The 20389-nt window shown below is 46.3% G+C and overlaps 1 protein-coding gene across 7 annotated transcripts; it reads left to right on the forward strand.

Annotated features, from left to right (window-relative positions):
* Positions 1-330: 330 nt before the first annotated feature.
* On the forward strand, positions 331-17719 carry RPS24 (ribosomal protein S24). 7 transcript variants are annotated; one of them, XM_033209419.1, is made up of 8 exons: positions 363-507; positions 1916-1981; positions 2075-2284; positions 3733-3843; positions 3968-3970; positions 4485-4502; positions 6695-6716; positions 7496-7587. In XM_033209419.1, the coding sequence occupies exons 1-6, from the start codon at positions 505-507 to the stop codon at positions 4488-4490; spliced, it is 399 nt and encodes a 132-aa protein (XP_033065310.1). In that variant the 5' UTR covers positions 363-504; the 3' UTR covers positions 4491-4502; positions 6695-6716; positions 7496-7587. The 7 variants fall into 7 exon arrangements, with proteins under 7 accessions (XP_033065315.1, XP_033065314.1, XP_033065310.1 ...); XM_033209422.1 differs by lacking the exons at positions 4485-4502; positions 7496-7587 and adding an exon at positions 17709-17719; XM_033209420.1 differs by lacking the exon at positions 4485-4502.
* The last annotated feature ends 2670 nt before the right edge of the window (positions 17720-20389 follow it).

A 20389-nucleotide genomic window follows, 5' to 3' on the forward strand; every position in this document is an offset into this window, starting at 1 on the left:
CAAAAAATAATACTTAGGAATAACAAATTAGAATGGGCAATGTTAAGTACTTGAAATAACAAAGGTTTTAGAGTCAGGGTTTCTGCAGTTTCCCTAGCTGTATAAACAGAAGACTGTTAGAGAGGATATCCTAAGATGCCTTCCAAGTTTACCCACCTCTAACTCGGAAGAAGGCAATTTAAACTAATTTGGTTTACCGGAATTCAAATACGTACAATTCAACATAATAAATTGAACTGAAATTGAACACCTGCTTGCGTAAACCTAGTCGGCTCCAGTTGTTCTGCTTGCGGATTGGCCAGTCTAGCGTTCCAGGGGTGTGGCCAAAGGTCTGTGAGGCGGGGCCGTAGGCAGCTTCAATCAGGCATCGCCGCGGTCAGCCTCGCGGCGCGGCCACGCCCCCACGCCGGCGCTTCCCGGGGTCCTTCCGTGCGCGTTGATATGATTGGCCGGCGAATAGTGGCTCTCTTTTCCTTCCTGACTGTCTGAAGATAGGACGCCATCATGGTGAGTCTCCCTGGCCGGTGCGGTCATCTGCCGCGTATCCGAGCCATCCTTCGTCCCCGGGTCCCAGTATCTGAGCTATAGGCGCGCGAAGGCCGGTTGCTCTTCTCTGGCCGTTTCTGTCGGAGGATGGTTGTCGAGAGGCTCGGGGCTGTTGGCAGGGAATCCGGGCTGGCGGGCTGCGCTGCAGAGCCGGACACGCTGGGCTTCGGGTCACAGCGCCTGGGCAGTGCAGGAACTGTTGGCGCTTGTTGACTTCGTGGAGCACAGTGGATGGGGGTGCGGGGCGGGATAGATGGACACTGGCAGACACATCTCATCTGCAGTTCCAAATTGGGCTAGGTAGGCGGCTTGCAGGTGATGGTAGCCCGAGAGGTGAAGAAGGTACCGGCAGCGCCTGGGCGAGTTGCGGCAAGCGAAACCATTCCCATGTGTAAGCTAGAAAACTTGTCAGCTGAATGGGTCTTCATGTTTCATACTGGGGAAACAGGCCCTGGAAAGGGATGTTATAAAAAGGTGGTCCTGCCCTCAATCATGCGTTATTAGCTTCTCCAGCATCCGTTTTTAACCTTATCTACAATCTTTTTTTTTCCCCCAAGAATTGAGTACCACTGACGTGGATTTAATTTAGTGTGGTTTCTCAGAGTGAAATGGAGAAACTCTAGCAAGTCATTTGCTGCTATGAAAGTCTCTTGCGCCTCCTTTTTGGTAAAATTGTTAGCGTAAATTGCTTAATGCTTACATTCTTTATTAGGTATTAAGTAAAGGTGCAGTTCAGTCCTTCAGAAGGGAATACCATTTTCTCTGATTTCTGCTGTGGCCATTCTAGAAGGATAGATGACATGCACGTAGTGAGTACAAGGTTTGGGTCACGTTTGTGCAAGACATGATAAACACAGTTCATTGAGTGTGACCTTTATATGAGCCACAGCAGTTTTTACCTCAGAGAAGTAGTTCTCGACTCGGAGTGATTTTTCCCCTAAGGGAACAGTTGGCTAAGTCTGGAGACATTTTTGATTGTCACAGCTGGGAAAGGTGGGAAGTCCTTCTGGCCTCTAGTGGTTAGAGGGCTAGGATTTTTATAGTTACTCTAAAACACAGTCCCCACAACAGGAATTATCCGTATGGAAATATCAGTAGTGCTGAGGTTGAGAAACCCTGCCCCAGAGATACACATAACCTAGTGAAGTAAGTTGTACAGATTCATGTGAAACCGTTATATTTTCTTGGTATTTTCTCTATTAGTTAGGTGTATCCTGTGAATTTGGCCCTGCCTAGTGGGTTTTATTTACTTTAATTCGCTACATGACTAATGGCTACAAATTGGACTGCAACATTCTAGGTCTTGAAAAATCACAGCAAGGCCAAGAAAAGTTTGAGTAGTTTTATTAACCAGAGTGTTTGTTTTCAGAATGACACTGTAACTATCCGCACTAGAAAGTTCATGACCAACCGACTACTTCAGAGGAAACAAATGGTAAGGAAGGGCACGTCAATCTTTGCTTAATTGTCCTTTACTCTGAAGATGTATTTTATCATAGTGAACACTAAACTTGATATCTCCTTTTAGGTCATTGATGTTCTTCACCCTGGGAAGGCAACAGTGCCTAAGACAGAAATTCGGGAAAAACTAGCCAAAATGTACAAGACCACACCGGATGTCATCTTCGTATTTGGATTCAGAACTCATTTTGGTGGTGGCAAGACAACTGGCTTTGGCATGATTTATGACTCCCTGGATTATGCAAAGAAAAATGAACCCAAACATAGACTTGCAAGAGTAGGTGTCTTTTCATTTGTTCATCAGCTACTGAAGACATTTATTTTTCAATGGCGTTGTGTTGTGAGTGGGCAAGACCAAGCAGTCTGGGAGACAACTCTGAAGGGATTAAGAAAAAGTTATTTGATAAACTGCGCAGGTGGAGTACGGAGGTTCAGAATTGAAGTCTGGCATTTGAGCTGAGCTCACAAGGGCAGCTGAAGTAGTGTTCTTGGAGTTGGGCTGGGGTAAGGATTGTTTTCCAGAGGGGAAGTAAGGGGATGTGTTTGGAAAGGTAGCCTGGCACCGAATTCATTTAGTTTGGATTAAGTCTGAGTCTGGGCTTAAACCCATAGGTAGCCAGGAACCAGGAAAGGTTTTTGATTGTATACTGAGTGTCAAGCACTGCAGAGTGAACTATAGCAGTGATCTGGGCAAGCTCCCCAGCATACATTCTAGTAAGCATCATTACCTTGAAGTGCTTCTTTTGTTTGTTCCTTTAACCCACTTTACCCCATGCTGTTAGATGAATCTTCCCATAGGATAGCTGTGAGGGAAAATTCTGGTGATGTCATAGATAGAAGCTGCACTTTTTTTTTTTTTCCTGAGACAGAGTGTAGCTCCCAGGCTGGAGTGCAGTGGCGCAGTCTCGGCTCACTGCAACCTCTGCCTCCCAGGTTGACGCGACTCTTCTGCCTCAGCCTCCTGAGTAGCTGGGATTATAGGCGTGTGCCACCACACCTGGGTAATTTTTGTATTTTTAGTAGAGACACGGTTTCACCGTGTTGGTCAGGCTGGTCTCAAACTCCTGACCTCGTGATCCGCCCGCCTCGGCCTTCCAGTGTTGGGAATATAGGTGTGAGCCACCACGTCCAGCCGAGGCTGCACTATTTTTAACTGATTTTGCATTCATGTTCTCAGAAGACCTTGCTGAGCTGGTGACACTGAAGCTGAGATCCTTGTAAAGATTTGAAAGTAGTCTTTGTAAAGATACAGAAACAGTCTTGTAGGCCCCAGGAACAGCAAGTGCAAAGGTGGGCAGAGTGGCGATGAGCAGATCGGAATCTCCATGGTGTGGGGGTTGTAAAGGCTTCTCTGTCAGCAGGGAGTAATGGGGAGTTGCAATGCGAACAGATCCCTCAGCCACTTGGGAGGTGCCTTGTTTTGGTAGTGCAAAAGAAGAAAAAAATAGTGATCTGTGAGCTCAAGTCTGGACAAGAACAGCCAGTCTCCCAAACTTCCTGCTCAGAGAGTATTGAGTGGACCATTTGTTTTCCTGTGAGGCTATTCTATACTTAAAATCCCTTGATGATGCTTTCTGTTCTAGCAAAAACAAGTATTGAATATACTTGTAAAGTTTTGGTTTAGAAAGTTGTGTTAAGTGCAGACTGGGTAAGTTTCCCTACCAGAGTGGTGGGTAATGATTTTAATGTTTGCAAGTCACCTGGATGTACTCTTTTCTCATTCAGCATGGCCTGTATGAGAAGAAAAAGACCTCAAGAAAGCAACGAAAGGAACGCAAGAACAGAATGAAGAAAGTCAGGGGGACTGCAAAGGCCAATGTTGGTGCTGGCAAAAAGGTATAGTTCAAGGAAAATACAGAAACATTAATTGTAGGTCTTTAGTTTCTAGGAAAGAAGGAATTTTATTTTTTAAATAACGTTTCTTAATGTTTCTTCTTTTCCCTCTTCTTCTGGATTACAGAAGGTAACATGTTTTAAGAAATTATGTAGCATAGTGTCTTAACACTTCAGTAGAGTAGCTTGGCCCACCCCTTGTCACCTCACAGCACAATCTGGGGGCCACATTGGTTCGTTGATCCTGGTGGGCACCTTTCAAGCCTATCACAAGAAGTTTTAATTTTACTAATTGGCATAGAACCTTCAATGCAGAGCGGATCTCATTCCCTGTGATTTTACTTGTTAGTATGGACACTGGTTTAAGAAGCAGTTGGATCAATGTGGCCCGTGTTTTCCTGGCACACTGGAGAGGCAACTGAGATCTCAGGATTGCGTTCCTCTCCAGTTGGCCAAGACAAGTGATTTTAGCGTTAAGCAGCTTTTTACCAGCTTTGCTAGCTGTAAATAGTTGGACATTGTAAATCATTGAATAGAATTAAGGTGTTGGGTTGTTAAATTAACAAATAATCAAGTGTTCTGTGAACTTTTTTTTTTGTTTTTTTGCTTTTCCTCTCTACTTTCTTGGATTTCTTGTTCATCAGAAATGAAGTGTCTGGCAGGTACTGAGATTGTAAGCACGGTGTGGGGATGCATCACCTTCACTGAGTTTGCTTTGATGATGCTTTGCATGTTGGCCTTTGGATGACAGTTTTATAGTATGGTCGATTATAATGCCAGTGCTATTTAGGCTGGTGCAAGAGTAATTGTGGTGGCAAAAACCGCAATTACTTTTGCACTAACCTAATATGTTTTAAGGTAGTATATTATGAGCAAAGGAGACAACTTTTAAAATCATGTTTATTTTGGAAACTCCAAAATGCATGTTACATGTGAAGTGACTCACAGGAGGAAGGTGAGTGCTTTACCGAGTAGGCACCGTTTAACTTGCACTTGGGGAATGCTGTATCCACATACTTAGGAAATGGCTTCAGTTAACACTGGGCTTGGGAAGGGCTGTCTTATCCGAGGAGCAGTCCTCTCTGGAGCCATGAAACCAGCCTGGCAGCTCTGGTAATAAACTAGTCTGTGAAATCTGGCAAAGCCTCTGTCCTGTTTGGATACATGCAGAGCTGCCTTTTACCATTTCCATTGCTTTTTAATTACTTAATCTCCAACTTTCTGCCTGGTGTCTTTTTTTTTTTTTTTTTAAATAGAAAATTTTTGAGGTAATTATTCATATCAAAGTCCTTGGTGGATATGCTTTTTCCCACAAGCACTTGGTTAAAATGGCCCATTACCTCATTTATTTATTTTTTGAGACAGGGTCTCTCATCACCCAGACTGGAGTACAGTGGCATGATCATGGTTTACTGTACCTCCCGGGCTTGGGTGATTCTCCCACCTCAGCCTTGTAGCTGGGACCACAGGCATGTACCACCATGCCCTGCCAGTTTTTTGTAGAGACAGTATTTAGCTGTGTTGCTCAGGCTGCTGTTGAACTCCGGACTTGAGCGATCCTCTTGTCTAAGCCTTTCAAAGTGCTGGGATTACAGGTGTGAGCCACTGTGCCCAGCCTGTTACCTGATTTAAAACAAATTTTGTACATCTGAACAGTCTAAAATTGTAATGTGTAAAGTGGGGTAGGAGTGGGGTGGGCATAGTGGGATTTTGAATCAATGAAGGCCCTTGTTCTTGTGGCATCCTTTTGCAGTGATTCCGTGCCAGGCAAGGCAGTAAACCTGGGATTGCCTGCCCAGGACTGTAATCACATTGACGTCCCAGCGCCATGGAGTGTGTAATGAATGAACTGCCAGCAGAACTACTCACTAACTGCTCCCTGTTTGTCAGGATTGTACCTGTTGAGAGAAGTTGCAAAAGAATTAGTCAAAATTTGTCCTGTGACCTAGGTCTGAAGGAGATTTAACACATTGATTCTTCTCTTCATCCAGCCTTTGAGTCCTATGAGTTAGTTCGCTTAGCCTTTGAGTCCCACATGTACGGAGGAGCTACCTGTGGAGACCTGAGCCATCACTATTCCTGCTTCGTACCAGCACTGTTCTGAGAAGCCAGCTAGAAAAATCAGTGCTTTTGAGTACATAAATTCTTTGGCTCCAAAGAAATGCCATAGCAATATTGCTTTTAATTCAGTTTTGTTCAGATGTTAGAACTGGTGTTTGTTGTTGCCTTTTGGTTGCAGTGGAGTTATATACTAAGTTACTTATACTAAGGCATTAGTAGTCTCATATCTGAAGAGCAATTGTATTTTTAGTTCAGCTAAATTGATGCCTCTCTTTAAATACTAACTTGTACTACTTTTGTGGCTGTGAATAGTATCTTTTATTGAACTGAGGCAGCTTTTAAAAGACTTGACTGATCATTTAGAGCACTCCCATTGAGGTTAAATTAGACTTGAATCTGTAATGATTCTCATATCTGTTCCTGGTGTGTGTCCAGCACAGTGTTGCTGGGCAGAGCACAGGGGCAGAGGCTCAGGTATGTACTTCATTGACAAGTGGGCAAGGCCATCCTGGGTACCACATTGGCTTAATGATCTCTTCATTGTGAAGTTGGGCTACCTTGTTTGCATAAGAACTACAGTAATCAGGGAAGGTATTGTCAGAATTGGGAGGAATAAAATCAGTGAGTCTCGAAGGAGTGCTCTGTATACAATTGCAAAGAACAAAATGGTCAACTTTAAGGTACCTGATTGCATGCACTTAAATGCAGATTATTTCTGAGTTTGAAAAGGGACTATTAATGAAATCTTTCTTTTCCCTCCTTTCTCTTTTTCCCTTCCCCACCACTGATTTAGTGAGCTGGAGATTGGATCACAGGTATAATTCAAGCTTTTCATGTAGTCATGTAGATCACTAGACTCCTTGGTGTACTGATGTAGCAATGTAAAAGCAGATCATGTGTAGTACATTTAGAAGTAGATTTACAGATATTCTGAAGAGTTGTAACCTTTTAAAATACAGTGACATGGTTTTGTTTTTAAGGTTTAGCAATATTTAGCCCATTATTTTTGTTTTATTTCTTTTTTTTTTTTTTTTTTATTTTTTTATTTTTTTATTTTTTATTTTATTATACTTTAAGTTCTAGGGTACATGTGCATGACGTTTATATCATGTATAACTCCCCAATGCAATCCCTCCCTCCTCCCCCCTCCCCATGATAGGCCCCAGTGTGTGATGTTCCCCTTCCCGAGTCCAAGTGATCTCATTGTTCAGTTCCCACCTATGAGTGAGAACATGCGGTGTTTGGTTTTCTCTTCTTGTGATAGTTTGCTAAGAATCATGGTTTCCAGCTGCATCCATGTCCCTACAAAGGATGCAAACTCATCCTTTTTTATGGCTGCATAGTATTCCATGGTGTATATGTGCCACATTTTCTTATCCAGTCTGTCACAGATGGACATTATTTTTGTTTTATTTCTAACTTGAATGTAAGTTTTATTTCTTGATGCTTACATTGTGTTAATATAACATCAAAATAACTTGATATTCTAGGTTACTAGTAATTGTGGTGCATGAATGTTACTACTTTTGGAATTTAAGACTTTAAAGAATTTTAAAGGCAGTTGCTGACTAAACTTCTTTCTCTTGATTCACAGCCGAAGGAGTAAAGGTGCTGCTGCAGTAAAGGCTACCTGTGTCCATTTTGGATTTTTCACGAGCAGATTAATAAACTAAAAACTTTCATGTGTCTGGTTGTTTGAAATGTATTTGCGGTTTATTGGGACTGCTAGGTGGTTAGTCTGCTGATTTCAGTTGCTGCCCAAGTTCACATGCTCCATGAAGCATTCAGTGAAAACTTAATGTCATGGGGTGGTGTTTGTTTGCTGATTGGTTTATAGCTTAGGTGGGTTCATCTGGGAGTCAAACTTGTAAATGCTGTGTAAGAACCATGGCTGCTCTGGATGCAGTGTAGTGGCTCACAGTAATCAACACTTTTGGGAGGCTTGCGTGGGGTGATTACACTTAAGCCCAGGAACTCGAGGCTACAGTGAGGGTTTTTTTTTTTTTTTTTGTCCAGACAGGATCTAGTGTCGTTACCTAGGCTGATCTTGATTGAACTCATGGGCTGAAGCCATCCTCCCACCTTGGCCACCCAAAGTGCTGTACTTTGGCCACATAAAGTACTGGCATGAGTCACCACGTCCGGCTAAGAGTGTCTTTAAAAAGTAGCATGTCTAGATAAACTGGAGAAATCTCAGGAAGCAGTAGAGAACTGAGACTTGGTTGGGCATGAAGGGGACCCAGGAGAAGCAATACCATGAAGGCAGAAGGGTTGAGGTTGCAGGAAGGAAGGGTGGTGGAATGTTGTGGAGAAAAGATGGTGAGAGCCCCTGCGTGGAGCACCTACAGACGGGAGGGCAGGGCTATGAAGAGTTAAGTCATGGGGCTGGGCCTGCTGGCCAGGGAGTGGTTGGAGTTCTGTTTTTGTATCTACAGAGGCTGTGTACTTTGGTTTGTAGGGCCTCTGGCCCTGTGGGTTCTCTTGCTAAGGAATCTGCTACTCCTTTGCTAGAACCAGGAAACAGCTTGCTAGTGTGGAAGAATGGGGTCTTTGATGTGATTGGCCATTTTTGATGAACAGTGCATAGAGGCTGAAGGTAATGCTAGGGGCAGCAAAGCTTGGGGTTTGAGATGCAGTTTCCTGTGACTGAGCTGTAGTGTGGAAGCAGAGAAGGCACCCTATGAGCAACTTGCGGAGGCAAGGTGGTGAGGATCCTGACAGTGCTGCAGGGACAGGATGGGACATGGAGCTGGAGTTGATTGCTAAGTTGAGCAGGGAGAGTGGAAGGAAGTAATTGAGTGAGTGAGAACTGAAAGGTAGGAAATAGTTTCTGATGTGAAGAAAAAGGGCATAGCTGCAGAGAGCCTGAATGATTGAAGGTTGGCATCAAAGTCACAAAGTGGGGAGGCTTTTCTGTTGGACTGTGCTCAGGGCAGAAGTAGTAGTCTTTCAGCCAGTAGCCTTGGGAAGGGAGGTGGGATGAAACTCAGGCTCGGCCGTGTTTTTCCAGAGGATCCGCTTGGGTTGGGATGTTAAAGAAAATGTGGCAGTCTTGCTGTGAGACTTGTTAGGCATAACATTTGGAAACTTGGCAAATTATACATAAAGGTCTGGATTTCCCACCTCTTGAAATATCAGAAGCAGCAATAGTAGCCCACCTTCCTGTGTGATGACAATTGGCAGGGCTCCAGGCTGGCTGCGTCTCGGCACAGGTATTTTCCAGTCTCCACAGCCTTTGCTCCTACAGCCAGCTAACACCCTCCTCTACCTGCCCTCTGGTCTTCTGTCCCTGCTGCCTGCTTCTCTTCCATCTAGTCCATCCCAGTGTGTTTTTGGGGAAGTCACCTGGTACCTTGTTTGGGTTAGTTTGCATTTAAATTGGGCTCCCAGGGGTATCTGCTAACTACCCTGGCTCACAAGGCTTTTTTGAGGCTGAGGATGTAACAACTGTGAAAACAGTTCGGGGCCGGGCGGGGTGGCTCAAGCCTGTAATCCCAGCACTTTGGGAGGCCGAGACGGGCGGATCACGAGGTCAGGAGATCGAGACCATCCTGGCTAACACGGTGAAACCCCGTCTCTACTAAAAATACAAAAAAAACCTAGCCGGGAGAGGTGGCGGGCGCCTGTAGTCCCAGCTACTCCGGAGGCTGAGGCAGGAGAATGGCGTAAACCCGGGAGGCGGAGCTTGCAGTGAGCTGAGATCCGGCCACTGCACTCCAGCCCGGGCGACAGAGCAAGACTCCGTCTCAAAAAAAAAAAAAAAAAAGAAAACAGTTCGGAAACTAGTGCTAAGCAATTGTGTGTCAGGAAGCACGGACTTGTGGGAACTCAAAATTGTGGACAGATTCAGCACATTGTAGGCCCTCTCAGTAACCAGGCTACCCTGTGCTGTTAGCAGGCTTTGGAAGAGCCTCCATAAAATGCAAACTTGACTAAGCTGAATCAATATTGAGGGAGCATATCCTTCCGCTTGGCACTGGTGGGAAGCTGTGGCTTAAATGAGAGATAGTAGGGATCTTTGAAGAGTGATGAGAAAGCTAGAGGTGGTTCTGGGAGAGTACCTGCAGTGAATATTTGGGGTGCTGCTTTTTTAGCTTTTCCTAGCACCACACCCATGAGTTCTATTTGTAGCTGGATGTGCCTATGTAATCAGGCAGCTTTCAACTCTGCACTTTTCCTTTCTTCCCTGGCAAGTTGCTTATTTTAGGCTGCCCTTAAAGACGGCATCTTACATGGTGCTCTCATGGAGCTGAGACAGGTGCTGTCCTAAACTCTGAACAATGATCTCTATTAATCGTGTGTGTGTGTGTGTGTGTGTATATATATATATATATATATTTTTTTTTTTTTTTGAGACGGAGTCTCACTGTCGCCCAGGCTGGAGTGCAGTGGCAGAATCTTGGCTCACTGCAAGCTCTGCCTCACGAGTTCATGCCATTCTGCCTCAGCCTCCCAAGTAGCTGGGACTGTAGGTGTCTGCCACCATGCCCGGGTAGTTTTTTGTATTTTTAGTGCAGACAGGGTTTCACTGTGTTAGTCAGGATGGTCTCGTTCTCCTGACCTCATGATCCGCCCGCCTTGGCCTCCCAGAGTGCTGGGATTGCAGGTGTGAGCCACCGCGCCCAGCCTAATCTGCATAGTAACTCCAAGAAGCATGTCTTACTGGACCCACGCTGGAAAGGGTGTAGAGCAGTTAAGCATCTTACCAGTGTCTCAGCCATCAAGTGGTGGGGATGGGATTGGAATGCAATAATCTGACTCCAAAACACTGCATTTTTTCAGGCACTCCAGTATTAAGCTACTTTGCATTGTACATATAATGGTATATAAAACTTACGACTGCTAGCAGGGTGCCAGTTGCAGTGGGTTTATTGGACAAGTGTTATTTGGCTAGTCAAATTCCCCATTTACTGACCACTTGCTATGTGTCCCAGTTCTGGAAGTTGGGGATAAAGAAGCTGTTCTGTCTTGAAAGCTCTGAGGTAGCTAACCACGATCTCATGGTTTGGCTTCTGTTCCTTTCTGTGAAGTAGCGGATAGTGTATGACTGTGACATGATAGAAATTGAGAGCCAAGAAGATCAGTGCAGGGAGGCTGGGTTTTGGAAGGCTTCCAGGAGACATATAGCAGTCCCCACCTACCTAGTTTCAGTTGCTGTCCGTCAACTGCAGTCTGGAAAATTACCATGGCTCAATGGTCTGGGATCACCCAAAAGTGATGATCCTCTTGAACTGTCATCAGAAGGTCAATAGTAGCCTAACACATGTCACCATGCCTACGTCATTCACCTCCCTTCCTCTCACCACATAGGTATTTTATCTCCCATCACGTGTGTGAATACAGTTAGAGATTGAGAGGAAAAGAGTTCATGCAACCTACTACAGTACAATTGTTTATTAGTTGTTAATATCTGCCTAAATTATAAACTTTAATTATGTATATATAGCAACAAACTTGGTATAGATAGAGTTTGTGGTTTCAGGCATCCACTGGGGGTCTAGGAACGTATGCCCCATGGATAAGGGAGGATTACTGTAATTTCATTTGAGGCCATGAAAAATAGGAAAGAAAGCAGGGAGATGGGAGCAGGCAGTGTGGGACAAGGTGAGACCAGTCATTCCACAGGGGGGAAGAGTGAAGATGAGACTGGGGAGGTGGGAGCAGAGTGGGTAGGTAGACATGAATCACCAAGATGGAAGGCCCTGCGTGACTTTGTTGCCTTTGGGCAGAGTTTTGCACAATGCATTTCTGGTGGGAGATACTCCATTTCAAAAATAGTCTTCAGGTTGGCTGCGAGAGCTCAGGAGTATGACACCTGACTCATTTATGCTGGCAGGGAGGCTCTCCTGGGTTTTAGAGCTCTGTGAACACACCTCCGTACATTCATCCAACTGTCCTTCCCCATCCACTCACCCTTGAACTTCCCGCATGCCAGATGTTGAGGGGAGGCAGAAATGAGACCTGCCTCCCAGTGCCCACAGTCTGGATGAGAGAGTACAGGTGAGGTTCTGGTAAGAAATGAGGCTGGAGAGGTCAGTGGGGAATAGATCAACACTCTGGCTGCTCATCATGCATGTTGGAGAGGCGATTTGTGTAGAAGGTTATAGGTCGATGAGATGGCATCAAAGTATTTATTTTTTTGAGACGGAGTTTGGCTTTTGTTGCCCAGGCTGGAGTGCAACGGCAAGATCTTGCCTCACTGCAACCTCCGCATCCCGGGTTTAAGCGATTCTCGTGCCTCAGCTTCCCGAGTAGCTGGGATTACGGGCATGCGCCACCACGCCTGGCTAATTTTGTATTTTTAGTGGGGATGGGGTTTCTCCATGAACTCCTGACCTCAGGTGATCCGCCCACCCCAGCCTCCCAAAGTGCTGGGATTACAGGTGTGAGCCACCACGCCTGGCCCCAAGTATTAGTAACTCGGGAAAAGGGACCAGATCAGGAATCAGGAGACACAGTTCCTGATCTCCACCCAGCTTCCAATCAGCTGGGGCCATGGATGGGCAAAAGACTTCCATTTTCTGGGTTTCTGTTTCCCTCTCTGTGCCCGTGTGTCTGCTATCCAGGCTGGATGAGTAGTTTCCAAACCTGGCACGTGGGGGCTTTTTTTTTTTTTGAGATGGAGTGTCACTCTGTGACCCAGGCTGGAGTGCAGTGGTGCTGTTTTGGCTCACTGCAACCTCTGCCTCCCAAGTTCAAGTGATTTTCCTGCCTCAACCTTCCGAGTAGCTGGGATTACAGGTGCCTGCCACCATGCTTGGGTAATTTTTTGTATTTTTAGTAGAGATGGGGTTTCACCTTGTTGGCCAGGCTGGAGGCTTGTTAAAAATACAAATGCTGGCTAGGTGTGGTGGCTCATATCTGTAATCCCGGCACTTTGGGAGGCCGAGGTAGGTGGATCACTTGAGGTCAGGAGTTCGAGACCAGCCTGGCCAACATGGTGAAATATCTCTGTTAAAAATACAAAAATTAACTGGGCATGGTGGCACGTGCCTGTAATCTCAGTTACTCGGGAGGTGGAGGCACGAGAATTGCTTGAACCCAGTAGACAGAGGTTGCGGTGAGCCGAGATCATGACACTGCACTCCAGCCTGGGCGAGAGAGCGAGGCTCTGTCTCAAAAACAACAACAAATGCCCAGCCTCTTGCCCCCGTTTTCAGAGTTAGTAGATCTGGGTAGCCCCCAAACATCTGACGTTTTAATAGCTTCCCAGGTGAGGCTGCTTGGGGAACTGGACTGAAGCTTCCCAGGTGAGGTCAGGCTTGGGAAACTGGAGTGAAGGGTCTCTAAGATCCCTTCTGCCTCTGAGAATTCTGTCTCTAATGGGAACACTGTCCCTGTCCTCAAGAAGCTGGCAAATGAACAGTAATACTATTGCTAATTAATGATCGCAGAATAGGTAACATTTATGGTTTACCATGTGCCAGGTACTGAGCTAAGTCTTGCTCAGATTATCTCATTTACCTTTTTTTTGAGAATGAGTCTCCCTCTGTTGCCCAGGCTGGAGCACTGGATTGCATCAGTGGTGCGATCTCAGCTCACTGCAGCCTCCACCTCCTGGGTTCAAGTGATTCTCCTGCCTCAGCCTCCTGAGTAGCTAGGATTACAGGCATGTACCACCACACCTGGCTAATTTTTGTATAGTAGAGACAGAGTTTCTCCTTGTTGGCCAGACTGATCTTGAACTCCAGACCTCAGGTGACCCACCCGCCTCGGCCTCCAAAAGTGCTGGAATTACAGGCCTGAGCCACTGCACCTGGCCTCATTTACCTACACTCGGAGGAAAGTACTATTACCCCCATTTTATAGATGAGGAAATTGAGGCTCAAAGAGGTTAAGGAACTTGGTTAAAGTTACACAACTGTGGCATCCTATGATAAGTCTGGGGGCATTTGTGGAACATCTCGCCAAGGAGCTAGAAATGGTCCTGAACCTTAAATGGGTGGAGGTGATTAGCTGAGGCAGCGGTTCTCCAGGTGTGGTCCTGGACAGCAGCAACAGCGTCACCAGGGAAATACAATTTCTTGGGCTCCACCCTAGAATTACTGAATCAGAAGCTGTGGGTGGGGCCAGGGAACCTGTTTTTTTTTTTTTTTTGAGTTGCCCAGGCTGGAGTGCAGTGGCATGATCTCACTTCACTGCAACCTCCGCCTCCTGGGTGCGATTCTCCACCTCAGCTCCCTGAGTAGCTGGGACTACAAGTGTCTGCCACCACGCCCGGCTAATTTTTTTTTTTTTTGTGCTTTTTAGTAAAGATGGGGTTTCACCATGTTGGCCTGGCTGGTCTTGAACTCCTGACCTCAGGTGATCTGCCCACCCCCGCCTCCCAAAGTGCTGGGATTATAGGTGTGAGCCACCGCGCCCAGCTGGAACCTGTGTTTTGACAAGCCCTCCAGGTAATTCAGATGCACGCTAAAGTTTGAGAACCACTGAGCTTAGGGCAGGGGAGGATATTCCAGAGGGGGACAGCTATGGAGACCCGGAAGGACAGTGCTGTAGACTGCCCTATCCCTGCCTTTTCACTTGGTGAAATAAAGACATGTGATGCACCATGCAGACTCCCACGAGGGGGCACTGTGGGTACAGGCGTGGAAGCTGTCTGCTTTGTTGTCAAGACCGCTACCCTTGTGGAAGCGTGAAAAAAGCCTGATGCCAGATCAACTGGAGAGGTCACTCTTTCTTCTCAGAGAAGGTCTAATGGGAGTGGTAATCTTGTTTATAGGATTGGGCCCTCGTAGGGAAGCTGAACCTGGAGGGCTTTCTGCTGTTCATATGTGCATGGTGATGTCTACCCATCCGTGCTGCCAGGTCTCTGCAGATCCTGTGCAAACAGCATTCCCCCTTTTGTAGCTGCCCAGCCAGGCAGCTTGCGGTTTCCATGGGGCGGGGGGTGCGAAGGCTGGGAACCCCAGCAGCCCAATTCTGCTTCAGCCTTCTCCCTACAGTGCTATGACTCTGTCCTATTTTTTGACAAGCATGGGTCCGGGGCCACAGTGCTGGGTCCAAGACCTGTTTTCAAGCCTTAGCTCTGCCCGGCCACACTTTATGATCTCTGGCAAGACCCCTTTCTCCTCTGGGCCTCAGTTTCCTACACTGTAGGATGAAATAGTGGTGCTGAGAAGGTGGCTGCCAGCGTCTCTTTCCACTAGAAAATCCTGCCCTGGGAGTGGAGGAGGAGACCGCCTTGTGCTTCTCAAGGACCTCGGATTGCAGGGGAGCTGTAAGCCCTGCGACATGACATCCATCTCCAGTAGCCACTTAAGTAAACGTTTCCAGTGATATGGTGCAAGGCAGTAAGGTGGAATCTCTCAAACTAGATTTTTTAAAAAGTCCATATCTTCAGACATCCAGGATTTGCTTTTATAGGTTTCTATTCTGCACTGTTGGGAAGAAGGAAAATTTATACCATGTTCTCTTTTCTGCTGCAGTGTGTATTTCTTCCAAAAATACATTGCCTCAGAGGGTCTTTGGCATTCACATCATTAATGCAGGGATTGGCATCCTATACTCTCGGTGACTGCTCACCCGGCTGAGCCACTGCTCTCCCTAGGCAGGAAATCTCCAGAACTGCCTTTTCAGAGTGCTATAGATGTGCTCATCCCTGGGTTATAAGGCGATTCAAGAGAGTGGTCCAACCCTCTGCTGGCTCCCACCATCGATGGTGATATTCAGAGAGTCTGGTCAGAAACCAGCAGGGCACGGTGGCTCAAGCCTGTAATCTCCACACTTTGGGAGGCCAAAGCGGGCAGATCATGAGGTCAGGAGTTCGAGACCAGCCTAGACAATATGGTGAAACCCCATCTCTACTAAAAATACAAAAATTAGCCGGGCATGGTGGCAGGTACCTGTAGTCCCAGCTGCTCAGGAGGCAAAGAATCACTTGAACCTGGGAGAGGGAGGTTGCAGTGAGCCGCGATCACACGCTTGCACTCCAGCCTGGACGACAGAGAGAGACTCCATATCAAAAAAAAAAAAAAAAAAAAAATTGCCCAACCCATAGGCAAACATTGTTAACTGCAGCTGTCCTTGCTGGAGGAAACAAGTTAAACATGATGTCTCTTTCCATCAGGCCTCCTTGGAGCTGGGAAGGAGAGCTCTTGAGTTCCTCTGGCACCTTCATGCAGCATGCGGGACGTGCTGCTTTTTCTTCTGTTTATGGATGAGGCACAGAGAGGGTAGATGAATTACCCCAAGTCCTTCAGCTCATTCATGCTGGGGAAAGGAGGGAGCTTCAGGCCTCTTCTCCTGGAGTTCACTCCCCTCCGGACAGCAAGTGAGCCGTTTGCTACTCAAGTGCTGTTTCTTGCATTTTTAAGTTAACAAAGCACTGCATGCTGCTTGGGGTACCTTTTCCCTGCTGTTCAGTTTATTGCCCTGTGCCATCTCACAGAGTGTGTCACTGGTACGGAAACGTACCCTGGGAAGCTAGAGTTGAAACATCGCCCACTGGTGCTCCTGAGCTGGCTTTGTCCTGGGTTTAGACGGTGTGTTAGGGAGGAGACCTTCTGCTGCAAGTCTCTGAGAAGTCAGCTTGCGCTGCCTTGAACAGTGAGGTTGCTTATTAGCTCCTGTAAGAACCCCCTGGATGCCCCGGGGCCTTCAGGGTTGGTGGACACTGCAGTTTAACAGCGTCTTCGAAGGCCTAGATGTTTTCTCTCTCCACTTTGCTGCCAGTACTGGTGTCATTCTGAGGGATAGTTGCCAATCACAGTGGGGCTGGGACTGATGAGGCAATGAAGCACTCAGCATGTGAAATCCAAGGAGGTCTTCACCTACGGTGCTGCTAGTGCAAGGCCAGTATCTCCTCAACCCTAAGAGCACCTTGCCCTAGTCCTGGGGCCTGCAGGAGGCCCCACCCACTCACCACAAAGGACATATCAGAAGTCACCTATGTTTTTTCTGCTCCTCTTCCATCAGCTAGGATGTAGTCTCCTGCAACACCTAATAACTGTGAGGTGGGCTGGGAAATATAGGCTTGTTCCAGCTCAGGTGGATGTGGGAGCACAGTTTTTGGGGACAATGACCAGTCTTTGCCACAGCAGGAAGAAAATGGTTGCTTCATAGGGATCCTTTCAACAGAAGCCTCCCAGCAAAAGGGGGAAGTTTACTGGGAAGCGGTGGGTGGTCTAACAAAACCAAAAGGTAGGCGGTGCTGGCAGCCTCCCTGGATTTGGGTCTGGAAAATCATTTCAGAACAAATCAGCTCTTCCTTCTCCCCTCCTTCCCCCTCTTTGAGTCTATGCCTCTCTCTCTCTCTCTCTCCAGGCTGGCTTTTTTCCCCCCTTTCTGCCCCATGGCTGCCACAACCAGGATTTTATTGCTCCCCATTCCAAACTTCCAGCCAGGTTAGTTAGACCTGCATCCTCCTTGCCACTTCCCAGGGACAAGACGCTGACTGGTGCCCACTCCCATGGAGCCCACTCCCACTTCCCTGGGGTTGAGGAGCACCTGTTGGGAAGGGTTGAGGGCAGGAGGGCTGCTGATGTGTCCACTGCAGCCACCACTCACCCTGCTGAGATATCTGTCTGTCTCTCCTTCTTGTCACTCCCAGACCTCTGCAAGTGGCCGCTTTAAAAAAAGAATAACAGCTTTATTGAGGTTTAATTCACAGACCATATATTCACCCTTGTAAAGTGTGCAATTCAATGGGTTTCAATATATTTGCAGAGTGGTGCAACCGCCACCACTACCTAATTTTATTTTTAAACATTTTATTTTTTATTTGTTTTGAGATGGGATCTCACTCTGTCACCCAGCCTGGAGTGCAGTAATGTGATCATAGCTCACTGCATCCTTGAACTCCTAAGCCCAAGAGATCCTTCCACTTCAGCCTTCCGCATAACTAGGACTACAGGTGCACACCACCATGCCCAGCTATTGTTTTTTCTTCTTTTTTTTTTTTTAGTTTTTGTAGAGACAGAGTCTCTACAAAATTATGTTGCACCTCCTGGCCTCAAGCTATCCTCCCACCATACCCAGCCATTTTTGATCATTTTTATTATGCCAAAAAGAAACCCTTAGCTGGGCAGGTGGCTCACGCTTATAATCCCTGCATTTTGGGAGGCCAAAGCGAGCAGATCACCTGAGGTCAGGAGTTTGAGACCAGCACGGCCAACATGGCAAAACCCTGTCTCTACTAAAAATACAAAAATTAGACGGGCACGGTGGTGAGCACCTGTAATCCCAGCTACTTGGGAGGCTGAGGCAGGAGAATCGCTTGAACCTGGGAGGCAGAGGTTGCAGTGAGCTGAGGTTTTGCCATTGCACTCTAGGCTGGGCAACAGAGTGGGTAAGACTCTGTCTCAAACAACAAAAAAAAGAAATCCTGTAGACATTAGCAGTCACTCCCTATTTCCCTCAACCTCTGCCCCAGCCCCTGGCAACCACTAATCTATTTTCTGTTTTTATAAATTTGCCTATTCTGGAAACTTCATGTAAATGAAATCATACAGTATATAGGTTTTTATGACTGGATTCTTTCACTCAGCATAATATTTCCATGCTATGTCCACACTGTAGCATGTATCAGTAATTTATTCCTTTTAATCACCAAATAACATTCTTTTGTGTGGATTTACCACATCAACATCAGTTGATAGGTATTTGTGTTGTTTCTGCTTTTTGGCTATTCTGAATAATTTTGCAGCTATGAAAAATCATGTGCAAGTTTTTGTGTGGACATTTTCACTTCTTTTGGATATACACCTGGATGTGGAATTGCTGGGCCTTATGGTGACTCTCTGGTTAACTGTTTTCCACAGAGGAAGCACCATTTTACATTCCCACCAGCAATGTACAAAGGTTCTAATTTCTCCATGTCCTTCTTGACACTTGTTATTATCTGTACTTGATTTTAGCCATGCAAGTAGGTATGAAGTGGTATCTCATTATGGTTTTGATTTGCATTTCATAATAACTAATGGTGTTGAGCATAATTTCATGTGCTTATTGGCTGTTTATATGTCTTCTTTAGAAAAATGCCTGTTGGAATCCTTTGCTTATTTTAAAATGGGGTGATTTGTCTTTTTATTGTGTCGTGTTAGTTTATACATCCTGGGTACAAATCTCTTATCAGATATATGGTTTGCAAATATTTTCTCCCATTCTGTGGATTGTCCCTTTCCTTCTTTCCTTCCTTCCTTCCTTCCTTCCTTCTTTTCTTTTCTTTCTTTCTTTTCTTTCTTTCTTTCTTCCTTCCTTCCTTCCTTCCTTCCTTTCCTTTCCTTTCTTTCTTTCCTCTCTCTCTTTCTTCTCTTTCCTCTCTTTCTCTCTTTCTTTCTTTCTCTCCTTCCTTCCTTCTTTCTTTCTCTCTCTCTCTCTCTCTCTCTCTCTCTCTTTCTTTCTTTCTTTCTCTCTCTTTCCCTCCCTCCTTCCCTCCCTCCTTCCCTCCCTCCCTCCTCCCTCCCTCCCTCCCTCCCTCCCTCCCTCCCTCCCTCCCTTCCTTCCTTCCTTCCTTCCTTCCTTCCTCCTTCCTTCCTTCCTTCTCTCTCTCTCTCTCTTTCTTTTCTTTTCTTTTCCTTCTTTCCTTTCGAGACAGAGTCTTGCTCTTTCTCCCAGACTGGATGCAGTGGCTTGATCTTGGCTCAGTGCAACCTCTGCCTCCCAGGTTCAAGCGATTCTCATGCCTCTGCCTCCTGAGTAGCTGGGATTACAGGCGTGCACCACCATTCCCAGCTAATTGTTGTATTTTTAGTAGAGACGGGGTTTCACCATGTTGGCCAGGCTAGTCTCGGACTCCTGCCCTCAAGTGATCCACCTGCCTCAGCCTCCCAAAGTGCTGGGATTACAGGTGCCCACCACCACACCTGGCCTAGTTCCTGGTTTTTCTGTCCTTGGAAACTGCTGTCAGGGTTCCCAGGAGACTTTGAATGTAACATTAATACCTTCCTTTTATTGAGTGCCTACTGTTTACTGTGTTGGGCACATTGTATATATTACCTTTTGTCCTGGAAAGAGTTTTACAAGGTGGGGATTATTGTCCCCATTTCATGGTGTGATGAAGATGCTAAAAAAAAGCAAATGTTGCCCTCAGCTGCCGCCATGGGAGGTGGGCATCTGGAGCAAAGGCATGGCAGGTTCTGCTCTGCCCTATCTCCTGTTGGACCCCTTCTAGGGGTTATGTTGGATTTGGAAGTCACGAGGAAGAGTCCATTCAGACAAGAGCATCCTGATGGGGGCTGCCTTGAGATGATGGGGAGTGAGCCCTGTTTAGCTGGAAATAAGGAGAGAGAGGTACCCTTGGTCAAGGACTATCATGTGAAAGAAGGGTAACATTTGTCCTGGAGTGTGGAACATATGGGGAAATGATTTGGCCTGGATAGCAGGCAGTTTTTAAAACATGGAGCAGACTGGGCACAGTGGCTCACGTCTATAATCCCAGCACTTCGGGAGGCTGAAGTGGGTGGATCACCTGAGGTCAGAAGTTTGAGACCATCCTGACCAATATGATGAAATCCCATCTCTACTAAAATACAAAAAGTTAGCTGGA

Source organism: Trachypithecus francoisi, unplaced genomic scaffold, assembly GCF_009764315.1.
Source record: "Trachypithecus francoisi isolate TF-2019V2 unplaced genomic scaffold, Tfra_2.0 Lachesis_group9, whole genome shotgun sequence".
NCBI lineage: Eukaryota > Metazoa > Chordata > Mammalia > Primates > Cercopithecidae > Trachypithecus > Trachypithecus francoisi.